Source organism: Podarcis melisellensis (genome assembly GCF_964234715.1).
Source record: "Podarcis melisellensis genome assembly, chromosome: 8".
Lineage (NCBI taxonomy): Eukaryota > Metazoa > Chordata > Lepidosauria > Squamata > Lacertidae > Podarcis > Podarcis melisellensis.
In genome coordinates, this window is record NC_138540.1 from 85,353,167 (window position 1) to 85,377,574 (window position 24,408).

At 44.7% G+C, this 24,408-nt stretch overlaps 2 protein-coding genes across 5 annotated transcripts in view; one reads left to right on the forward strand and one right to left on the reverse strand.

Annotated features, from left to right (window-relative positions):
- Positions 1-24,408, reverse strand: part of FAM98C (family with sequence similarity 98 member C) — a 263,283-nt gene that overhangs the window by 113,259 nt on the left and 125,616 nt on the right. The gene's annotated exons all lie outside the window — the stretch shown is intronic.
- CATSPERG (cation channel sperm associated auxiliary subunit gamma) overlaps positions 1-24,408 on the forward strand; it is a 45,629-nt gene that overhangs the window by 14,763 nt on the left and 6,458 nt on the right. For all 4 annotated transcript variants that reach the window (XM_081921920.1, XM_081921919.1, XM_081921921.1 and 1 more), the window contains exons 11-25: positions 912-1,022; positions 2,290-2,340; positions 3,690-3,819; positions 6,518-6,629; positions 8,482-8,646; positions 9,984-10,102; positions 12,196-12,409; positions 14,863-14,925; positions 15,893-16,076; positions 18,146-18,273; positions 19,049-19,129; positions 19,394-19,450; positions 21,507-21,663; positions 22,383-22,446; positions 24,024-24,122. In XM_081921920.1, the coding sequence (XP_081778046.1) occupies positions 912-1,022; positions 2,290-2,340; positions 3,690-3,819; positions 6,518-6,629; positions 8,482-8,646; positions 9,984-10,102; positions 12,196-12,409; positions 14,863-14,925; positions 15,893-16,076; positions 18,146-18,273; positions 19,049-19,129; positions 19,394-19,450; positions 21,507-21,663; positions 22,383-22,446; positions 24,024-24,122 (1,735 nt within the window). The remainder of the gene's footprint in view (positions 1-911; positions 1,023-2,289; positions 2,341-3,689; positions 3,820-6,517; positions 6,630-8,481; positions 8,647-9,983; positions 10,103-12,195; positions 12,410-14,862; positions 14,926-15,892; positions 16,077-18,145; positions 18,274-19,048; positions 19,130-19,393; positions 19,451-21,506; positions 21,664-22,382; positions 22,447-24,023; positions 24,123-24,408) is intronic.

The following is a 24,408-nucleotide window of genomic DNA, read 5'->3' on the forward strand; positions in this document are numbered from 1 at the left end:
CTGTCCTTCGAAAACCTCCTTGGAAGGAGAGTGCACCACCTCCTTTCCACTGTTGAACAGCTCTTACCATCAGAAAGTTCATCCTGATGTTTAGTCAGAGTCTCCTTTCTTGTAACTTGCACCCACTGATTTCGTTCCATTACTATGGAGCAGGAGAAAACAAGCTTGCTCCATCCTCCATGTGACAGTCTTTGAAATAATTGGTTTTGGGTTCGGTCAGTCAGCCGCCTACAAATCCACCTAACAGTTGCGTTGCCCAGATATTCTCTGCAAGGACAGCATGTGGGACTTTGTCAAAAGCCTTACTGAAATCAAGATACACTACATCCACAGCATCCCCCTGATCCACCAAGCTTGTAACTCAATTAAAAAAAGAAATGAGATTCGTCTGGCATGACTTGTCTTTGAGAAACCCATGCTGGGTCTCAGTAATCAAAGCGTCCTTTCCTAAGTGCTCACAAACCAACTGTTTAATCTTCTGTTCTAAAACCTTTCCTGGTAATGACATCCAGCTGACTGCTCAGTAATGACCTGGGTCTTCTTCCCCAATTTTTGAAGATGGGGACAGCATTTGCCCGCCACCAGTCTGCAGGGATTTAGCATTCATTTCCTCTTCCCAGGAAATACTGGAAATTGTAGTTCCATGGGAACACCACTAAAGATTTCACCCAGTGTACTTAATTACGGTAGCTCCACTAAAGGATGATTCCCAGAGTTCTTTGGAAGATGACATTTAAGCTGGTATAAAAATTAACATATGGGTAAACAGAGACATGGCATAATAGTAGCAGCGATGTGGTCTGTTCAGAGTGGCCAGCAGGAAGTGCTCATGCCACGAATGCAAAACCTACCGTGACATCTCTTTAAATAATGCAATTTTTCCATTGCCCCAATCTTCTTCTCCCTTCTAGCTTCGGCGTGCTCCATCAAATGGGCCACTTACTCCTTGGCTGATAACCGGATATATTTGCTGGTGCATGAGACGGGAACAGACAAACACACCATTGTGGTATACTTACTAGGTTAGACTGGCTCTCTTAAGCGTTATTGGTATTGTTTATTGTACTTGAAATTCAACTTGGTGGTGTTAAAAAAATCAAAATCAAATCTATTCTGACAGGAACCTGTCTAACAATCATAACACAAAAAGAGAAAGGGACAGATAAATAAAGAGTAAAATGAGCAAATTCAGGTGCACTGAAGTTACCCCGCCACATGCTAGAAGTGCCAAAATGTGATTTGGGGGCACAGGGGAATTGAAGGAAAATAAAATAACATTTGGAAAAGATGTTGAAATACTGAGACCCTTTCCACTGCGCTATTGTCCTACTATATTGTCTGAAAGACATTATAAGAAACAATTGTGTAGAAATGGTTTCCTGTTCGTGGGTTAAAGCACAGAGCCTAGGGCTTGCCGATCAGAAGGTCGACAGTTCGAATCCCTGCGACGGGGTGAGCTCCCATTGCTCAGTCCCAGCTCCTGCCAACCTAGCAGTTTGAAAGCATGTCAAAGTGCAAGTAGATAAATAGCTACCACTCCGGCGGGAAGGTAAACCGCGTTTCCGTGCATTGCTCTGGTTCGCCAGAAGCGGCTTAGTCATGCTGGCCACACGACCCGGAAGCTGTACGCCGGCTCCCTCGGCCAATAAAGCGAGATGAGCGCCGCAAGCCCAGAGTCGGCCATGACTGGACCTAATGGTCAGGGGTCCCTTTACCTTGACCTTAGTTTTCGAGCGTCTCGGAAGTCAAACGTTTAGGCTTTTGAACGCCAAAAACCCGGAAATAACTGTTTTGGTTTTTGAACACTCTTTGGAAACCAAAATTCTTCCGGAAATGCATGCTTTGGTTTTTGAAAGTTTCGGAACCGAGGTTCCACTGTGCATGGGAAAATGGAAAGTGGCAAATGTACCATCAAGTAAAGATTGGTATGATAAATTAAAGAGTTATGCTTTTCATGGCTGAATAAACCTACTTTATTAGATTTAGAGAACAAAATCAAAGGCACGATATCCGCAGGCAAAAATGGATTAATTTTATCGATCATGAGTTGTTATCAAATGTATGGGTTCACTGTATACTGATAGAAGGAAGCATATATTATTCCAAGTCAATTGCTGTTGTGCTCCGTAGAAAATTCAGTTACAAGCATTATTTCAGTCCAACTAATTGTAATTACCGGTATACCATCTGTTACATCCTTTTCTTTCCCCCCAAGCTTATGCATAAATGGAATAAAGTAAATAAGTAGGCAATTTTAACATTTGGATGTTTTCTCTGCTCACTTTGCAGACATAGAGCATTTTGAATTTATTTATCATATCCCTGAAAAAGTTCCCAAGGGTAAGTTAGGCCGCAGAATCTGAGACAAGGCAGAATCTGCTGCTACTTGCAGAAGACAACATCTGTGCACTCTGTGTTAAGCCACAAAAATTAACACCCGGGGCTCCAAATTGGCTAACGGAATTTGCAGCTTCCACTTCCCCCTTTATTGTGCATTCAAAGGGATGGGGGCGGAGATGGCAACGAAACCCTTGACCCTTCTGATTGCAAGTACAGGAGGATAGTTAAATGGCAGACAAGTCGGAAGGGGCTTTGAGTATGTATTAATCCTGGAACTCTTTGCCAAAACCCCAAGTTCTGAACTGAGGGGAATTCATAATGAGAGCAAGTTATGCAAATAGGTGGAGTGGATTCATGGGGTGGTTTTACATTTCTTTTTCATGGTTCCTCACAAAGCGGCGCATAGTTTGCAGAGGGTCATCAGGATTCCCGGCTTAAGGGACAAGTCCCTTGTGTCATTAACGTGTACTTGTTTCCCCCTTTAAATATCAGCCGCAGGAGAGGGGCAGGGTGAGGATCAGGACTCTTTCATTCAGGGCGGTTCCCTTCCCTGGTTTTCCATATGTCAGTAGTGGGGAGCCCCTGGACGGCAACTCCCTGTTGGGATTCGCAGGATACTGAGTAAGTCTGCCGGCTTCAACAGAATGATGCAATACTCTGTGAAGTGCTGGGTCAGAGTGACTCAGCGGGGATGTGATTGGCTATCACCTGTTTTAAAAGGAAAGCCTGTTCAACAGTGGGTGTGGTGGTTGTGCTGTAGTGTGGTGGAGAGTATTCGTTTGCCTTAAGGAGCAGGTACTCTGTATGGACTGTTTTTGTAAATACTTGTATATAGCTCACATTAAAAAGACTGCACTGAAAAGAAACCTGGGACTCTGAGCGTTTCGCTAAAAAGCGCTGCGAGGAATTCACGACACTCCCATCAGGCACGGCCAATGGCTAGGAATGGTAGGTGCTGGAGTTGAGCAGCACCTGGAGGATCAAAGATTCCATACACGGGGGATGGAACAGCTTGTCTAGCAACAGCTGTCAGACCACAGCTTCCTCAACCCTGCCGTATGCCACGTTATCACTATAATATTATATTATCCCTCATCTCTAGAGAAGTGACCCAAGAAAAGGCAGCCCATTGAAATCTGTGTCTCAGAGAAGCAAAGAATGCAAAACTGTGCAGTTTGCTCCTGTTTCAAAAAGTCAAGCTGAATCTTCAAATATGGAGTGGGAATAGCTGTGGGAAACAGAGATGGTTTCCACCACTGCATCCTTTTTTCTAGTTACTCTCATAACTGCTATCACCCCCATTTAGAACATCCATTGTAGTCAACTTCTCTTCTTTTTTTCTGTTGCAGCCTCTGATAAAGGGTTTGTGTTGTTGCTAGGACTGGAGCATTACACAAACACAACCCTTATACCAAGAGGTTTGGCTTTGAACCCCTTCAGTAATATATTTTACATCTGGGGGAATGCTATCTTGCAAAGGTAAGATTCTCTACGAAAAGCCTGCTTGTGTGAATATGGTTCCAGACACCTTTCTGTTTATGCTACTTTCATCTTTAGGAAATACTGCATCTAAAGGCGACCAGAAATTCCAAAGAGATTGGAGTAAATTTATTGAGTATTTGAAAGATTATTGCAAAAATGTGAAGACACTGAAATAAATCTTGTAACGTAATGAAGGACAGAAACTGGCAGTTGAAATGTGCATACAATTTATTAGAAATGGAAAAGCCAGTTGAAGGGACGGAGGGATGTCATGCGCTCGGTGGAACAAAAGTATTTGATATGTATTTGAAAGGTTGTTATATTCTGTGTTTTTGAAAAAACAAAAACAAAAAAGTATGTCAAAAAAAGAGAAAATACTGAATCTAGTGCCCAGAAATCTAAATCTGCACCCTAGTAGCAGTAGACTTTCCTATGATGTCGACCATAATTTTTGCACTCTCTTGGCTTATCTTCAGTTTTCTCACAGTGCTGTTCCTATAAAGCTTGGAATAGACCAAAAACAACAGTATTGTGGCACCTTAAAAACTAACCATTTTATTATGGTATAAGACAGGAGCTGCCAAACTGATCCTCATTCCACCAGTGGTCCTCAAGCGTCATTCGGTGGTCTGTGTTGTGTCTGTGGATTTGTGGTTGAAGACGGGAGACAGCTCATCCATTGCATTAATATTCATATAGATTTTATTTGTATTTTTATTTCTTATATTTCATTACAATTTGAATTCTATGGTATTCATATTGTAATGCAATGCACTACAATATATAAGAAATAAAAGAGCCCATAGAAATTATGCAGCTTCTAGCTCGGTGTATTACAAATTGGTAGCACTAGGAGAAAATGATATTAAAGGCTCTGCTAGGATCTGCTAAAGTTTTCAAGTGGTCGGGGGAGGGGGAGAAGTTGGGGAACTGTTGGCATAAAGTTTTGTGGATCTCAACCCACTTCATGAATGCATGAAGTGTACTGGCAACGACCGTTTTGCATGGAAGTTGCGTTTCTAACTGCTACGTGCATAAGTCCATCTTGAATCCATTCGCCCCCTTTTCCAACCACTTCTGGATTGCAGCGATTTTCGCTTGTTAATTAGGTGTGTGTAAAATGGTTGTTGCCTCTGTTATAAGAAAAAACCTTCTCCTTTTCCCTTATGGGGTACCCAAGAGCCCTTATAGAGTCCTTACGCAGGTTCTCTATTGGCAGGAGAAAATAACAGAGGCCAGCCAGAGAATATTGAGGAGCAAAGCAGCTAGTAAGCTTGATCTTTATTGATCTGTTGCAACAGGGTGCTCCCCTCACCTGCAGGAGAGAGGAGGGACCCAGAAAAATGGCACACAAGGCCTTATAAAGACTTTTGAAATTGCCACCCTGTAGATCAAGACCACCCCCAGAAACATCATACATACATCACAGAAGGAGGCAGTCAACAGCAGAAATCCTGTTTGCCAGGGTACCTGATAATGGTCACCTGAATCCAGGTCACAGTCTCACCCTATTCATACACAGATACACCCTTAAGACAGGATTTGTGAGCAAGGAGACAATGGGGAGGCTTTCCCATTTCCTTTGTCTTTGCAGAGAAACATTTGAGGTCAATTTCGGGAGAGTCAAAATGGTTTCAGAACTTTTTTCCTGTACTGTTTCAGACATGTGGTTTATATATTTATGTATGTGTTTGCCTGGTCCATTTATGAACATTTATTTTATGTCTTAGACCAGGGGCCAGCAACTTTTTTCAGCCATGAGCCAGTCCACCGTCCCTCAGACCATGTGGTGGGCTGGACTATATTTTTTGGGGGGAAATGAACGAATTCCTATGCCCCCAAATAACCCAGAGATGCATTTTAAATAAAAACACACATTCTACTCATGTAAGAACACCAGGCAGGCCCCACAAATAACCCAGAGATGCATTTTAAATCAAAGGACACATTCTACTCAGGTAAAAACACGCTGATTCCCGGTTTCAGAAGGCGATTGGGCCGCATCCGGCCCACGGGTCCTAGGTTGCCTTTTAGACCTTATACTTCTCATAACACCTCTAATCCCAATTACTGCCCTAGATTGCTGCTTAGAATCACTTGTTAGAAGGGTTGACTTATTGCTTCGTTTCAGTTTTGAGCCTAGCGCAGGGTTGACCCTGACAACCTCCTCCAATATTTATGCTATTAAGAAAGGTTTTATGAAACACTCTTCAATAGATAAGCCAGGCCGTCTTGGAGGGCTCTTCCACACTTTGCTTTCGCTTGTGCAGTGCCTGGTCTGAGCAGTTTCCCACTTGCTCCCTTCTTTTCCAAGGGAAAACTTTAGTGATAGATCAGAGCAAATGTGAATCTGGAGAAAACTGCCATTTGCTCCGACTGAGCAGTAAAGCAGCAGGAAGTGCAGATAAGCCCTAAGTCAGGGTGGGCCAACTTTGGCAAGTAGTTGGGGTAAGAAAGACTCCAGATGACAACTTGAGAAGTGTCCTACCAGTCATAATTAGGCCAGTGGACTGGATTGTAAGGCTAACAGCTGGCCCCGTGTTTGACTTGATACAGTAATGGAAGTAGGTTCACAAGGTGGGCAAAATAATATGTTGTGACTCCTATTTAAATGCATACATTTGTTTTTGCTCCAATCAAAATGTTGTAGGAGGTGGGGATTTAAAACAAAGATCTCTTCTTGTTTTCTTTACAGCAATGACAAGCAGAGTTATATATATCTCTCCAGCTTCCCAAATGATTCCCCCATCAAATATTTTGTTCAGTCGTTTACTGGGGAAATTGCCTTTGTGACCGACCGAGAGGAGGTATGTCTGCTTATCTTTCTCATGGATCCAGTGGCTGGCTGTTCTAGAGCAGGCATGTCAAACAGGTCGATCGTGATCTACTTGTCGATAGCGAGGTGTCCCTGGTCGATCCTGGTTGATCTTTGGACCCCCTGAATGATCTCCAAAGAAAGAAAAGAAAGCTCAACAGCTCTGGTCAATCGTCTAATGACAATGGGTAGATCACTGCCAGTTCTTTTATACCGTGAGGTGATCGCAGTCTCTTGGGAGTTGGACATGCCTGTTGTAGAGGAACAAGGCTTAATATTGCTGAGGAACGTATGATTTCTTTCTTTCTTTTTTTCATAACCTTTATTTTGAAATGCAAAACTGTTATGTACTGAGTTGAATAGGATCCAAACTGCAGCAGTCTGATTGGTCCTAGAACAATAGGATCCAAAATGCAGCAGTCTGATTGGTCCTAGAACAATAGGATTCAGAATGCAGCAGTCTGATTGGTCCTAGAACAATGCAGCAGTATGATTGGTTGCCAGGAACCACCCAATCATGCTCCAGATAGAAGTGAATCCACAACCTGATTGGCTTACGGTAGAATTCCGGAATTAGCCAATTATGTGCAGCCCATTGTGCAAATAATGTATATAAAGCAGATACTTTGAGGGGACTTTCATTCATTCCTCCTCACCACTATGAGCTGAATAAAGAGCATGAAATCACTTTGCGACTCTGAGTATATTTCAAAAACAATACAAACAGGACAAAAGGCATCGGCCAACAGGTACAAAACAGTTTATTAAAACTATTTGTAGCCCACCTTTCTGTCCTTGTGGAATTCTCAGGGTGGCTGACGAATAACACACAGAGACACACCAAACTAATGAAATTATAGCAGAACAGCAAGTGGCAGTAATAAAGGACATTTTAGGAATTTATGTTACAGCCATTATATAAACCAAAGATTTCATAGCTTGTAGTGTATAATCTAGCCCTATTCCTATTTATTCAGAAGGAAACCCCAGTGATTCGAACAGGATTCTTTTCAGGCGTTGTGTTCCCCACCCATCTGGCTGGGTTGTCCCAGCCACATTAAATAACTACCGTACACAGGGCTGCCTTCAGTTGTCTTGTAAAGGTTGTATTGTTACTTATCTCCTTGGCTCAGGGGTTGGATAACTATACTCTCCAGCATTTTTCCCGTGAAAATAAGGACACGTTAATGCAAGTGAGATTGCTAGTCTCTTAATCATTCTGCTACATTATCAACCCAGTTGTGTGTGTTTGTGTTTGTGTGTGTACACACACACAGCACTACATCACTTGAGCATTGCCGTACTTACTTTCTTTTTTTAAAAAAAATTTATTGAAGTTTCAGAGATTTATATAAAAAACAAAACAAAACAAAAAGACAAACAGACATAAATAACAAAAAACAAGTATAATTTCAATCCCTTATTTTCTTATAACTTACTTCCCCGACTTCCTCATACCTCCCCTTTCTGTATTCCAATTTCTAATTTATTAATTCAGCAAATCCTTTCCCTTGTTTTTCATTTAATTTTTAACCTTTCTTTTCATTTTACTTATCCATTACCGCTGGAAACCACGAAATTTCTAAACCAACGTCATTCTAACATTCATTAATTTTACAATGTTTCTTAAGATAGTCCTTAAATTTCTTCCAATCTTCTTCCGCTGTCTTTCTCCCCTGGTCTCGGATTCTGCCAGTCATTTCTGGCAGTCTCATATAGTCTTATCACCTTCGTCTGCCATTCTTCCAAGGTGGGTAGATCTTGTGTCTTCCAATACTTTGCGATGAGTATTCTTGCTGCTGTTGTAGCGTAGAGCATTACTGTACTTTCCCCCCTCTTTCTAGATTTGGGTTTCCAAAGAACTTGGCACAGAGATAAAAAAGGTATATCCATCAGAAGCCTGGGATGTGTACAATTATTTGCAGGTGATGAGAGGCTCACCACATTATAGCTTGACCCTGAAACATTCCATACTCACCATTTTCTATGTCGATGGACATTTGGAAGAGGTGAGTGCATTAGGCTGTGTTTGCCGTGACGGGTAATCCGGGAGGTAGCTGGTTTGAAAAGGGAGCCATGTCACCACTCAAGGCATATGTGGTGGTGTGGAGGTGCTCTCTTGAATCCGGAGTCACCAGTGCTATTTTTCCAGAAAAGGAATGCCAGAACTCTCTGTGAATGGCTCCCTTGTTCTCTTATACAGTGGTACCTCGGGTTAAGTACCGTATTTTTTGCTCTATAGGATGCACCCGACCATAGGACGCACCTGGTTTTAGTGGGGGAGAACAAGAAAAAAAAATTCTCCCCCTCTCTGCTCAGCGCCCCTTCAACGAAGCGGCAGGAGAAACGTAGCCCCTTCCATTTCTCCTCCCGCTTTGCTGAAGGGGCGCTGTGCAGCTCTCCCTCTCTGCTGAAGCCAGGAGAGTCTTGTTCTCCTGGCTTCAGCAAAAGGAACCCGAAGCCTTTGGAGCGCAGCGCGAGGTCCCACTGTGCTCCAAAGTCTTCACAGATAGCCACTTGAAGCCTTTGGAGTGCAGCGGGAACTCACACTGCGCTCCAAAGGCTTCGGGTTTCTTTCACTGACCTGAAGCATTTGGAGCGCAGTGTGAGTTCCCGCTGCGCTCCAAAGGCTTCAAGTGGCTATCCCTTCAGTGAAAGCAACGCGTAGCCTCCGGAGCGCAGAGGGAGCGCTCCCTCTGCGCTTCGGAGACTTGACAATGGCACCCATTGGACAGGTGCCAGAACTGATTTCCAGCTGAAAAAAAGCCCTGGATGTCACTGCTGTTTATATTATTGAATAAATAATAATAGCTGGCTGAGGCTGAGGCAAGGCCTTGGTGAGATTTAATTAGGGGGCACTGGTGGGAGTGCTGATGCTGTCCCCACGAATCCCCAGCCTTGCCATTGCCCCAGCTCCAAATAAGTAGGAGACATCAGATCAACAGCCGTTGTCAAGAGAGCAGCTCCACCCAACTCACCACTGCCGCTCACATACTGATCTGAAACATTTGGAATTGAAAGTAACACTGTGACGTACACTCTTGCTCTTACTGCCATTGCTGTCTTGCTTGGATTCTCATCATATTTGCAAGACAAGGAGCTGGCCAGCTGCTCAGGTTGGTGGCAAGGTTTTCCTAGCAGCAGCAGAACTGCTGGGGCAGTTAGGGACCAAAGGTGGACAAACTACCCCAGAAGGAGCATCATGTGTCCCCCCCCCACCAGAGTTACTACCCCTCCATACACGTACATCCCATTACATTATAGATGTACATCCCATTATGTAACAACACTAGAGGAGAGGTGATAAATTTAAAACGTGTTTTAACCCGGGCTTCTTTTCTTTCAGCTGGTTTATTTGGCGGATACTGCAGACAATGGAAGATTAGTCAGAAGGCAATTCCCTCTGAGTCATGTCCTTACCTATGACCTGTTGATAACAACCCCTAACAAAGAGATGAGACACAAGTGAGTGGAACACACAAAGTGTGGTGTCAATCATTTTTGAACTTTTCTCAGACATCTGGCAGGGCAGAAGTAGTTTTGCAAAGGCTCTTCAAAGTCTCAGGCCTTCTGTCCCATTCATTTGCAAGGTACCTGGGATTTGCTGTCCATTTCCTCTTTCAAATCTTTTTTTCTATCCTCTCTCTGCAGCTTTTGCAACAGCAGACTATGGATGATGGGGGCTCTTCACCTTAGATTAGAGGCCTTGCTCAGGTCTCCAGTGCTTCTCCTCAACCGGGGGAAATAACTGGTTGCAGGAGCAGCTAGCAGCGAGGGGTATCATCTCACACCTGACCTCCAGTCAGCTGCAGCACTGTACTGTACTGGGAAGGGGTGGTGATAGCAAGCTTGGCAAAGCTTCTGCTTTCAGCCATGTTAGCTAAGACGATCAACTTTTATTTCACTGTAATTTGTAAGTATTTTTCTGCACACTACTTTGCTGTATTTGCTGCCTGCATTGAAATGTAAGTACAGTGGTGCCCCGCAAGACGAACGCCTCGCAAGACGGAAAACCCGCTAGATGAAAGGGTTTTCCGTTTTGGAGGCGCTTCGCAAAACGAATTTCCCTATGGGGTTGCTTCGCAAGACGAAAAAATCTTGTGAGTTCCCGCGGGTTTTTTCCGCTCCCCCCCTTTTCCTAAGCCGCTAAGCCGCTTAACAGCTGATCCGCTGATAAGCCGCTTAACAGCTGATCGCTAGAAGCCGCTAGACCGCTGTAGCGCTAATCCGCTAAGCTGTCAATGGGCTTGCTTCGCAAGACGAAAAAACCGCTAGACGAAGAGAATCGCGGAACGGATTCTTTTCGTCTTGCGAGGCACCACTGTAAACCTTTTTCATTTATGTTACTAAAAATGTGTAGTTCATTCTCTGCTATGGGGATGAAGAGAGGAAGGTCAGCAGACCACATAAGAAAGAGCTAGAAAGGTAGAACTGCCTAACTCACAGGCTTTAATAAGCTGCAAAATTCTAAGTGTTCTTATTCTGCTAAAAAGGCTTCACTTTTTTTATTTCTCACAGAAACATGGGATAGGAGGTTTAGATCTAAATCTATGGATTTAATCCTTAATTCATCTCCCACAGTTATGCCCTGAAATTTTTGGATAGAGGACAGAGGCTATAGGGTTTGGGGGTTGTGTTTAGAATGTGCTTTTTGTATGGGAATTTGCAGTCAGAATAACTTTGCTTGTTTTGGTGAATAAGGAGGGGTTAAGACTCACAGAGGTTAAGACTCACAGAGGGTTAAGACTCACAGAGTTCCTGATGACAAGAGAAGGCAGTGTGTGACATCACTTCCTTTGGGTTCTCTGGTGTGATAAAGGCAAAAGGGTTTAATCTTTTCTACTTTCCCCTGCTTCAGAACTCAGCCCACCATGCTTCTGAGGCAGACCTCTGTTTGGTCTCCGCTTCTTTTTGAACTAAAATATGTATTTTGTAGGGACATGGGTGGCGCTCTGGGTTAAACCACAGAGCCTAGGACTTGACGATCAGAAGGTCGGCGGTTTGAATCCCCGCGACGGGGTGAGCTCCCGTTGCTCGGTCCCTGCTCCTGCCAACCTAGCAGTTTGAAAGCATGTCACAGTTCAAGTAGATAAATAGGTACTGCTCCAGTGGGAAGGTAAACGGTGTTTCTGTGCACTGCTCTGGCCACATGACCTGGAAGCTGTACGCCGGCTCCCTTGGCCAATAAAGCAAGATGAGTGCCGCAACCCCAGAGTCGGTCATGACTGGACCTAATGGTCAGGGGTCCCTTTAGCCTTTAGTATTTTGTAATCTAGAAGTAGAATTTGCCTGCCTTGTTTTCATCACTGTTAACTGCTAGAATCAGGTGCAAGACCTTATGTAATTAACCACTATTTCATAATCTGCAGCCTGTTGCGTGATCCTTTCAATTAAGAGGGAAAGGGAGAAAATCCAGCCTAAATAAATTGCAACAAGGCTACACAGCCTAGTCCCAGAGTTTCCACTTTAATGCTGCAAAAGATGGTGCTTTAAGCTCTCCTAACATTTGAACTTTCTACTCACACCGCTATAAAATCCATCCAACTCTTTGTTCTTAGTGGATTAGACTACATCAGATTCGCCCACCTTTGCCCATTTGCTGTTGTGCGCTATGTGAACCTACCTCAGCCACAGGAATTCACCCGGATGGAACATTATTTTGCTATGCCTCCTGAGATCATGGAAAAAACTGGCTTTCATGACGAGAAGTCGCTGATTGTGTACCAGGGACTCGTCTATCAGCTGCTCCAGTTGCACTCATCTTACCACAGAGTGAGGATACCTTTTGCTTATTTGTGTTTCTCTTTTGAGGGGCTGAAAAGTCGCTGGCCTCAGAACCACCACAAGACACAGGCTTTAGCTTCTGTCTGGCAGCAAAGTCCTCAAAGCTAAGTCCCACCCCCCCATCCAAAACAGCTGTTGAAACTAACAACGATAAGCCAGCAAAAAGAAAATTGTGTAAAGGCCTTTATTTTTTTAAAACCAGCTGCCTAAAACAACCAAGTGATTGCATTCTTCATGGCAAAGCATTCTGCTGTTCGCGCCACAAATGCACATGTTGCTTATGCAAATTAAAGTAAGCAAAATAAAGGTCGCTATCCCTTGGACTTACTATTTAAACACAGGCCTCAGCCAGTGGAACCCCTGATCCAGCATCTATTTCTGGGCACTCAAGCTCAATTGTAACATTCCTGAAGAGCAAGGGTCGGTACGGTTTACCTCGCCTGGGCCGGTTCACTCCAGCAGAGATCCCTCTGTGGGCTGGATTGCGTGTGTGTGTGAGCACGCGTGCCTGCAATTTCCGGTGTCTGCGCAGGCGCGATTTCTGGCCCTGCAGAAGCGAGTCCCCATGCCACGCTGCACCGGTTTAGCACAGCACGCAGGGACTCGCCGATTGGGAGGCTTGTGGGCTGCTTAAACGACTCCCGTGGGTTGCTTGTGGCCCATGGGCCTTAGGTTGCCTACCCCTGCTGGAGAGCATCCCAGGATGTTTTGGAGAATGCTGTCTGACATCATAGAGGGAGATCCAATGTAGTACCCCACCCCCTTCTGACCCCGTTGGCCCCTCTGAAGCCCTGGCCCAACTGGAGTTAGAGATCCTCCATGTAGGGAATGTGATAGGAATTTTGAGGTCTTAGATATATGGTAATGTAAGGGAAAAGGGCAATTTTTGTTTACAACAGGAAGCAGCTGGAATCTGAAGCCCCCCTGCTGCTCTGATTTTCCCTCCCCCTCCTCGAAATTGGGACAAAAATTTAACTACACATTTGATCCCCTCTAAACTGCTCCCTCTCTTTTCTTGCTAATGGAAGGAAAAACATTTGAAAGCTTTTAAAAATGCTTTCTGCAAAGGTCCCTACTGTTTGCTTTAGTTCAACAGTGTTGGATGGGGCAGTTAAATGACCTTTGGATTTCCTCTCCCCACCCCCCCGCTTTTGATTACATCCTTCTTGTCCAAGTGAGAGATGCTTCACTCATCATCATAAGCACATAAGAATCTTCTGTCTCCACTGTCTCCTTAAATAGCACAGCAGGCATCCCACTTCCAATAGTCAGAGGGAAGGCCTATGTAAAGTTCTAGCCTCCTATAACTCTAGCGTGTTTCAATCTAATAAGAGCATGAAGGGGTTAAACCATAGGCTAAGCCTGGAGAAGAAATGGGTGACCAAGCCTTTGGTTTCTTTCATTCCCCATGTGGACTTCAGTATGTAAGGAGCTCTGAACTGGTCACTCCAGCCTCATGACTTTAACCAGCATCCTTTGTTACATAATAGTAATTAATAATAATTGTAGTAGTTGTTGTTGTTGTTCAGTCATTTAGTCATGTCCGACTCTTCGTGACCCCCTGGACCAGAGCATGCCAGGCACTCCTGTCTTCCACTGCCTCCCGCAGTTTGGTCAAACTCATGCTGGTATCTTCGAGAGCACTGTCCAACCAACTCGTCCTCTGTTGTCCCCTTCTCCTTGGGCCCTCCATCTTTCCCAACATCAGGGTCTTTTCCAGGGAGTCTTCTCTTCTCATGAGGTGGCCAAAGTATTAGTAGTAATACTAGTTTATTTATACCCCGCTCATCCAGCTGGGTTTCCCCAGCCTGCATTCTCTCTAGCATTTTATTCCTCTAACAATAGTTTAGAAACTTTTACCTTCTGTAACTACACAGTGTTTTAAATGCCTGTGCATATTTTCTGACCGCTGTATGGAAAAGCACATGAATCTGACCTTTGCATTTTGTAAGTAAACCTTTTTATGACTTGCCGAACATGTGGTCTGGCTCTGTGCCAGGGAAGTGGGACAGATGGAAAGAGCTTCTAGAAGGGGACATTTTGGGACTCAAAAGGGCATATTTTAAAGGTTTCACAGACTATATTTCTCTCCGGCATGTTTTTGTGATGTTAAATCTCTGCTGGGCTTCTCCCACCAAACTTGGGTCTTGGCTTCCAGGATTCCAACATGCCAGCTTACTATCTCTCATGCCACCGTCTGTCTTTCTTCAACCCCTTCCTCTTAGGAGCTGCCACCACCTGCCACTTCATCCACCCAGATCGGTTGCCATGACCTCTGCTTGGGTGGACCACAGCAGGGAGGTTCCTATGTTGTCCCACACTAAATAAAATTGTATATTATTTCTGCATTTCTAAACAGGTTTTGCTGCTAATTTAGTGATAGTTTTTGTGCGCCTGTCTGTCTTCAAACTCACCCTTACCAATTCTTTTTTTCTCCCTAGGCTTATGCTGACCCAGTCCATGACCCCACATGGAGATGGTGGAAGAACAAGAAAGAGGATGCGGTAAGAACAAAAATTTTGAAAAGCATTCCTTAGAAACAACTGCCCTCACCACTCCATGATTAACATTAACCTGGTCTTAAACTTTCTTTTTTAAGTAAAAAAACCAAAATAAAGTGATTTTGATATCCAAGGAGAGAGAGGAATACTGTTGTGTTTCCTGAAGACACCTTTTTTTTTTTTGACTGCTTGCTAAGGGATTTGACAGTCAGTTGGTGTGTGATAGACACACATGCAATATGAATCATTTAGTAAAGAAACAGTCATAATTTTTTAAAATGATATTTATTGAAGTTTCAAAAAAGGTTACAGAAATCAGAAAAAGATAGAAGAAAAAAAGAAACAAAAAATACAAGATACAGAAAAAATAAAAGCAATTGAAAATAAATCCATCTTCCCATGCTTTTCTTTCATTTACTTATTTCCCTGACCTCCTCACACCTCCCTTTTTTGTATTCCAGTTCAGTTGGTTAATTCAGCAAATTCTTTCCCTCTTTGTTTTTATCTTAATCCTTCATCTTAGTATATTATAGCTTTACTTTTTTGCCTGTTTACAAACCATTTTCACATGCTCCTTTATAGCATTTCTGCTAAAAACCACTTAATTTCATTCCGACATCATTCTAACATTCATTAATTTTACAATATTTCTGTAAATAGTCTTTAAATTTCTTCCACTCTTCTTCCGAAACAGTCATAATTTTGATGTATGAGTCTTTCCTTTTCCTAACCAACATGCTTCACCTTTAACTGCCGCAACACCCAAGTTTGCACCTGGGCTTTGCCCCTATCTTCACTGTATGCCTTACCTTAGGCAAGCCAATACTTACCAATCACACTGTCAATGGATAGCAATACTGGCCTACTTTCCAGGGCTGTTGCAACCATGACTAAGGTACAGTTTATGGAGCACTTGGAAGGAAGAGACAAAGGGTGGGGAGTGGAAGATGATCATTTTCTTGCTTCCCAGGAATACTACACCTATGTGGCAAGCAACTGGAACACCTCGGCAGGCATCTATGTCGACATGGCCAACTACATCAAGATGTACGATCAGATGCCTGAAAACCTACTGCCTTCCAAGCTCTACCTGGACAAGCACACCGAATACACCTTCTCTCTGTACCTGAGCATGAGAACAACGAAACAGAGCAGTAAGGGGTCTTGAGTTCAGGAACTGCTGTGATGGAGGAAGGGAGCGGTGGATCTGTCACATAAAACACAGCAGTTACAGGGCATCTCCCACACCCAACTGAGAATGTAATGTTGATATCTACTGTGAACTTCTTGTTTCTCGGGCATGTGGTGATATCTAAGGCCACACTCAGTGAAGCCATGATGTCAACACCCCCCCCATAAGGTGTTATACACACACACACACACACACACACACATGGTGAGTTGTTTAAAAGAGGCCCTGTGGATACAGAGTACACATGTTCCATTGGGCATCTTTTAAAAGACTCACCCTGTATATGTGGATGTTTTGCAGTGGTAATACGAGCTGGCCTAGGCTATGCTTCCTCTTAATTTTGACTTGTGATCCTCCCGGCTTTTCTTCTGATTTCTGGTTCTACAGTAGCACAGACATGGAACAGAACTGAGGGGCTGGCAGAGGGGATGTCATGGATTGGCTGGACACAGAGAAATGGGGGGGGGGGGAGGAACCAGGTGGGGAATCCCCAAGGGAAGAAGGCTCAGAGCCCGCGGAGTGGTGGTGGGGCAAGGATATACGATATATATACGATATACGATATACAGTATCTTTATTGTCATTGTCCCATACAGAACAATGAAATTGAAAAACTACATAAAACATTCAAAAACCCCTAAAAACCCTAAATACAATATACTATGATGAGTGGTCAGAGGGAGTAGACTGGGAGGAGGAAGCTGAAGAGGTAACAAGGTTTAGTGAGCAGGAAGAGGTGGTGGCAGAGAGCAGTCCAGAAGTAGAGGCAGAAGCGGAGGCTGGAGAGGAGGGAGGGGCAAGAAGCAGAGATGGGTCAGGCTGGTGAAGAAGCCAGGGTGTCTCCCCCTCTTGCTGTGACCAGCTCTCCTCCTCCCATGTCTCCCAGAACCTGAAGAGGGTGGAGCAGAGACAAACAAGGCGGAGAAGGCTCAGATTGCTTGGGAAGGTCCTGGGGCAGGAAGCAGTGTAGGCCACTGTGGGAAGACAGGGACCTTCAGTCCTTGTAACTGCCTCATTGGGGCAAGATCTAACGGGAAGAGTTGCTGTGCTCACTAGGCCTGGTCTCTGGAGCTCTTTGTTTCTCTGAATAAAAAGTTAACTTCACTGACACCATGTGAGTTATTACTGACCTGCTTCTGGCACCCCACCCCAGACGGGAGAGGTCTCCAGGAAAACCGTGATCACAGGTTTTCTTCTCAGCAATGTTACTTATTTACAAGATTTATGTTCCATCCCTCTTCAAGGGATCTTATGGTGGGCCACAACAATTCAAAAAACAATAAGAACAGAATGGAATATACTAGAATAGAAAGGACGCGGGTGGTGCTGTGGGTTAAACCACAGAGCCTAGGGCTTGCCGATCAGAAGGTCGGTGGTTTGAATCCCCGTGATGGGGTGAGCTCCCGTTGTTCGGTCCCTGCTCCTGCCAACCTAGCAGTTCGAAAGCACGCCAAAGTGCAAGTAGATAAATAGGTACCGCTCCGGCGGGAAGGTAAACAGTGTTTCCGTTCGCTGCTCTGGTTTGCCAGAAGCGGCTTAGTGATGCTGGCCACATGACCCGGAAGCTGTGCGCCGGCTCCCTCGGTCAGTAAAGCGAGATGAGCGCCGCAACCCCAGAGTCGGTCACGACTGGACCTAACGGTCAGGGGTCCCTTTACCTTTACTAGAATAGAATAAATAGAATGCAGTCATCCTCTGCCTACTAAATACAATATATCAGATCGAAGAGCCATGTGACCCAGTAGACAGACAATAGCCCTCAGACTCAAAGCAGCCTGCTCAAAAAGCCTGGTGGAAAATGAGTCTTCTGCTGGTGCCGAAGGATAACCAACTTTGGCATCAGTCAGAGCTCGAAGCAGAGAGTTTTCCATAGCTGGGGTGCTACTGCCAAGAAGTAAGAGGGGGTCATATCTCACATGGTTTCTGCATGCCCAGCGAGAAGAATATTCATGGCAAGCACCAACATTCTGTTCCACATGTACATGCCCTATTCTTTTGCATTGGCTGATAGCTTTTTCATTTTGCTTGCAGTGGGGGAGTCAGCAGATGAAAATTCTCTCCAAAACATATGGCTCACTCTCATCTTAGCTCATCCTGAATATATTCATACACGTCTACATAGGCAAGAGCTCATCAGCAGAGGTTCAGTACGATACGAGGTAAGGGCCTCTCAAATCCTAGATGATGAAATCCTCCTTGGAAAGTCAGAAATGCAGGCTTGCTCCGATCAGCATGTTGAAATGTGAGAAACCTGAACCCCATTCTTATTTTGAGACATATTTGAAACTATGCTTGCAAACTTTTGTTTGTGCAAAATTTCTGGCATCTCTGAGCATATACAGAGTGCCTTTTTGCAAGTGTAAAGAAGGCCTACAAGTATTTACTTTTTTGCGTGCCACCCCAGTCTCTGAGCTTTGTGTGATTCCAGGCGCTTAGCCAAGGTTCTGTTTCCTCGGAATGTGACGTCTTTATGTCATATATAGCTTATTTACACACACACACATCCTGAGTCTACGATGGAGGAGCTTATAGCATTGCGTCCCAGAAGGTCTTGTTTCTTCCATAACCACATTATATGATTTATAGCCTCTTTTCACCTTAAGGTTCCAGGATGGAATACAAAATATATGTTAAATCACAGGATTATATATCATTAGAACCAATATAAACAACAGCCAGAAATGTCGGTACTGCTGAGAAGAAGCACCGTGTTATTTAAGGGTGCATCACTGGGAAGCAAACGAAGATTCCTGACATGCGCTTAGAGGGTGGCAAGATTTGTTATTATGAGTATTCTTGGTCATCCATTCTGCACCATTGAGTGGCTCACAAGGGGGAAATGCCATTAGAGAGCTGGTTTCTTATTAAAACTGATTCCATTTTAAACTCCTGTTTCTTTTGCACCACTGCATCTCTTCGTCCTCACAACAACAGATAGAAATTCACGACAAAGGTGTTTACCCGTATCAGCAGCTGAGTGGGAAGAACCTTCTGAAGAGTTCTTTTGGCTTAAAGGTAAGAAGGCAGTCTTTGCTGAAGTTCCAGGGTCTTGTCTTCTATCACAAAATTGTTGCTCTTGGGCTAGGATAAGCCACCCGGAGCCTCTTCAGTGTACCAAAGGTGGCACATGAAATCAGTCTCTTGCTACACTGCTGCTCGTTTCTGATCTGTTTCTGATCTTCTTGTTTCTGGTCTGTTGAGTTGTACTCCTCTGGTATACAAGTGGCTAGAATTTGCCTTTCCCCTGACATTTGCTTGGCTTGTATTTACTTTCCCCAGGTTGCACACTCGGGAATGAACTGCTACGAGTACACGTCCAACGGACCACGGATAAGGGTAAGGGTGGCTTGGATTGCTTGAAGGGAAGATAATTTTTCTCAATTCTCTCCTCCTGGTAGCAGCCCCGGAGGAGGCAGTTGGCACCTGATACTCAGGATTTCCAGTCTGAATCCCTCCCCACCATAGTACCAGCTTCCTGTACCAATGCTGAAAATTTTTGAAAGCTTGTCTGGGAGAAGCTCAGTAATTCTGGAAAGGCAGCTTGTTTGCCATGAATAATCTTCCTCTGGAGCCTACAGCTGTGGGAATTGTTCGGAAGTATGGCGGCCACCTTGACTGGCCTTGCTTTTGTGCCTTTGTTGAGTGGCAAATTAAGCAAGCCATGTTTTTCTTCTCCAGACTGTGGCATAATGTGAGGGGGACGAGGAGGTCCGTAGTCCCAGGTGCAGAATTCTGAGGGGGCGCAACCGGGCACCCCCATGACAAGGAGCCACGGGGAGGTAAGCCACACCCAAGCTGTGGTGCCTCTTTCTCCTCATGGCCGGCTAAGGGGTGCTCACCCCTGGGCAGAACTTCCACCGGTTGGAATCTGGACTTTTCTGGCCTGCAGCACTCCTTCCCCAGGGCCTCCCTTGGTTGAGGCATGTGCCCTGCAGCAGGAGATAGAAGGAAAGCTGCCCCCTCACCTGGGACCCGCTGTCACCTGCCCTTGTGCTGTGCAGCCAAGGACAGGCGGCCGCTGCTCTTTGCACCTCAGCCTGGTCTCCAGCGCCCTCCTCCTAGGCCTGCTGTAGCTGCGGCTCTGGTGCTGCTGAGACACCACCAAGCCAGCCAAGGATCATCAGCCACTGCTCCCACCAGGGGCTCACCAAGCTGAGAGGGCAAACGCTGTGACCAGCTGGCAACCTCTGTGAGGAGCGGCCACGGCAGGGGCACAACAAAGTCTGCCTGTTGCCTTCCGTCCGACACCTGCCAGGAGGTGCAATCCTTGCCTTGCCAGAAAAAAATAATCAAAAAAATTCCTGCAGGCCAGACTTCTGTTCCAAGGCAAAGGAGCAGAACTAGTACGAAAACGTGGTGAGTCCTATCGGGTGTATTCTAGGGAACCCTTCATTTAAAAAAAAAAAATTTTTTTTAAGAATTTTATTGAGTTTTCCAATAATTATATAAAAGCAAAATAAAACAATAATATAGGACAGACAAAAAAAAACCAAAACAAAAAAGAACAAGTATAATTTCATTCCCTTTTTTTCTTATACCTTACTTTCCCGACTTCCCCATACCTCCCCTCTCTGTATTCCAATTTCTATTATGTTAGTTCAGCAAATCCTTCCCCTTAATTTCATTTAAACTTTTAACCCTTCTTTTCTTGTTACTTATCCAATTCAGCTGAAAACCACGCAATTTCTAGGCCAACGCCATTCTAACACTCATTAATTTTGCAATATTTCTTAAGATAGTCCTTAAATTTCTTCCAATCTTCTTCCGCCGTCTCTCTCCCCTGGTCTCGGATTCTGCCCGTCATTTCCGCCAGTCCCATATAGTCTATCACCTTCATCTGCCATTCTTCCAAGGTGGGTAGATCTTGTGTCTTCCAATACTTTGCGATGAGTATTCTTGCTGCTGTTGTGGCATACATAAAGAATGTTCTATCCTTCTTTGGCACCGTTTGGCCGACAATACCCAAGAGAAAGGCCTCTGGTTTCTTCAGAAAGGTATATTTAAATACCTTTTTCAATTCATTATATATCATTTCCCAGAACGCCTTAATCTTTGGGCACGTCCACCACAGGTGAAAAAAGGTACCTTCATTTTCTTTACATTTCCAACATTTATTATCAGGCAAGTGGTAATTTTTTGCAAGCTTGACTGGGGTCATGTACCACCTGTATTCTAGGGAACCCTTCATGAAGGTCAAGGTGAAGGTACCTTAGGCATTGACTGAGGGGTCCTCCGAGGAGATGCCTGTCCAAATTATCCTCTGCAACATGCAGGGATTCCACAGCAGACACAGAGGTGAAAAGGGGTCCTTTTAAGAGAGGGAGTTTGCAAGCCAGTGTTCTAAAAAAAGAAAAAAGGTCACTTCTCTTTCCCAATTTACTTGCCCCCACAGGGCAGTTACGTGTCAACTGTCTATATTGGATGTCCTCCAGGCAAGAGGCTAGCTTTTGACATTACTTCCACTAAGAATGAGACTACCGTCAAGAACAAGCGCTACTTCGATTGTATCAAGAAAGACCCCGAGATGCCTTGCTTCTCCTTCAATGATGGTAAGGCTGCGGTGAAGTGGGGTGTCTGGGTGGGTCAGATCTGTGAGGCTTATAGATAATAATAATAATAATAATAATAATAATAATAATAATAATAATATTTTATTTATACCCCGCCCTCCCCAGCCAAGGCCGGGCTCAGAGCGGCTTACAAGCAATAATAAAAACAAGACGAATGATTACAACTTAAAAACAAAAATAAAATACAACATTGAAATAATGGAACATTAAAATATTAAAATGTAGCCTCATCGCAGGAGGAGAAGGAAAAGAAAGAGAGGGAGGGAATCAATTTGGCTCCAAGCCAAAGGCCAGGCGGAACAACTCTGTCTTACAGGCCCTGTGGAAAGAAATCAGATCCCGCAGAGCCCTGGTCTCATGAGGCAGAGCGTTCCACCAGGCCGGGGCCAGTGTTGAAAAGGCCCTGGCTCTGGTTGAAGCCAATCTAACTTCTTTAGGCCCTGGGACCACTAGGGTGTTGCTATTTATGGACCTTGAGGCTCTCTGTGGGGCATACCGGGAGAGGCGGTCCCGTAGGTACGAGGGTACTAGGCCGTGAAGGGCTTTAAAGGTCAAAAGCAGCACCTTAAATCTGACCCTGTACTCCACCGGGAGCCAGTGCAACTGGAAAAGCATTGAAAAGATGAAGTTAATTAAGGAATGATGGGTGCCAGGCAGAAGACACATGGTGATACCACACCTGTTTGATTCATTTGCAGTGTTTTACCCTTCTTTTTTGATCCAAGATATGGTGACAGGAGACTCAGGACGTTTCAATGGAAGGTAAGGGCTGAGCTGTGCTTTTGATGGCATTTTGTCGCTTTGCTGAACTGAAATCAGTGACTGAGCATATTGTTCAAAGGCTGGGGGGAGGGTAAGATGGAGGCACCTAGGTCAATGCCAGGGTGCCCAGGCTTTGGGGCCGGTATGACCCAAGACATTTTCGCTGGGGACTTCCAGGTAAAGCTGAAGGCCAATCAGAGGAAGCCCTGTTGTCGCTAGGGAAGGACAGAGAAGACTGTTTCCGGTCCCTTCCATTTTTGTATGTGTTCGAAAACGCATTCCACCCCATGCCCACGTTAATTTTCAAATCTGCATCTAGATACATGTTTTTAATACATTTTCTCTCTAAATATGCAATTTGATGCGTTTTCTTTTTGAACTGAGAACTGCATCGTGAACTCTGGAGAGGTGTGAAGGATGACTAACTTCTGATCTGCACCTTAGTTTGAGTGGTGTTGATTCGGTCAGTTTGTAGCAAAACGCACGAAGAACAAATTTCTCAAAAGTCCCAAGTTGCTATGTGACACCCTTGAAGGCAAGAAAATTGTCTGGCAGGTATACATTTGTACTAACAGTAGACCCCAACTGATCTTGCATCATGGCTAAGGACACGGCCAGGAAACCTCTGCCATGAGCTTAGCTTAGTGGCCAGAGGCAAGTCTTCACTTGATGGGACACACAGGAGATCCATGAATAGAATATCCTAATTTTTTTTAAGGGAAAGGTGCCTGGGAGGATTGTGGTGGCCCACGTACCAGCATGCCCAGAGGAAATGGGTTATTTTGACACATTTTAATTTGGTTTCAGGCCTAGGAATGGCTCTAAAACTGCCCTGGTTGGCAACCTTTATCAGGCAAGATACAGAAGGAAATAGTCTTGTTGATTTCCCCTGACCTCTCAGTGACTGGTATCCTCTGGGAGTGGGTTCCCGGCTTGTTTGTTGTGGGGGAGAAAGGGAAAGGAGAATGTCAGCCGCTTAGAGACTCCTTAAAGGTCAAGGTAAAGGGACCCCGGACCATTAGGTCCAGTCGTGGCCGACTCTGGGGTTGCGGCGCTCATCTCACTTTATTGGCCAAGGGAGCCGGTGTACAGCTTCCGGGTCATGTGGCCAGCATGACTAAGCCGCTTCTGGCGAACCAGAGCAGCGCACGGAAACACTGTTTACCTTCCCGCCGGAGCGGTAACTATTTATCTACTTGCACTTTGATGTGCTTTCGAACTGCTAGGTTGGCAGGAGCAGGGACCGAGCAACGGGAGATCACCCCGTCGCGGGGATTCGAACCGCCGACCTTCGGATCGGCAAGCCCTAGGCTCTGTGGTTTAACCCACAGCGCCACCCACAGTACCCACTCCTTAGGGTAGTGATAAAGGGGGATATCAAATTGAAACTACTCTTCTTCTTCTTCTTCTTCTTCTTCTTCTTCTTCTTCTTCTTCTTCTTCTTCTTCTTCTTCTTCTAACCTTGCTGTGATAGGAGAAATGGCAGTTTTGTCCCAGCTGTTTGTGAATGGGTGTGGGTTTTTTTAACTGTTAAAGCTTGTGCAAACTCACCTCCATCTTGCTTATTCTGCTGGCAGCTACATCTTCAGAGTAATTGGTGGGGGACCATTTTCGATAGAAAACATCAGATACTTCACTGAGGAAGAAACATTTAACTACAACACAATGAATGGCAGGTGAGTGACCACATTTTTTCAGACTCCCACAGTGCCTAGCATTGTGACCTTAACTGTTTAGTATCTATGTCTTACTCAAATGCAACTATTTTAGTCAGTTTAAAAGACCCCCATTTGGGGCCAGTCTTTCCAAGTCTGTGCACCAGGGCATGTGAACCTCCCCACGTAAGAAAAGTGCTGGTTTGCCATATGAGAGTGAGAGAGCGCAATTAAATAATCACAGGCTCCTGTGGTCCCCCAACTGCCTATGCACAGAGGAGGCTCATCCTCCAGCTGGTTCACTCCT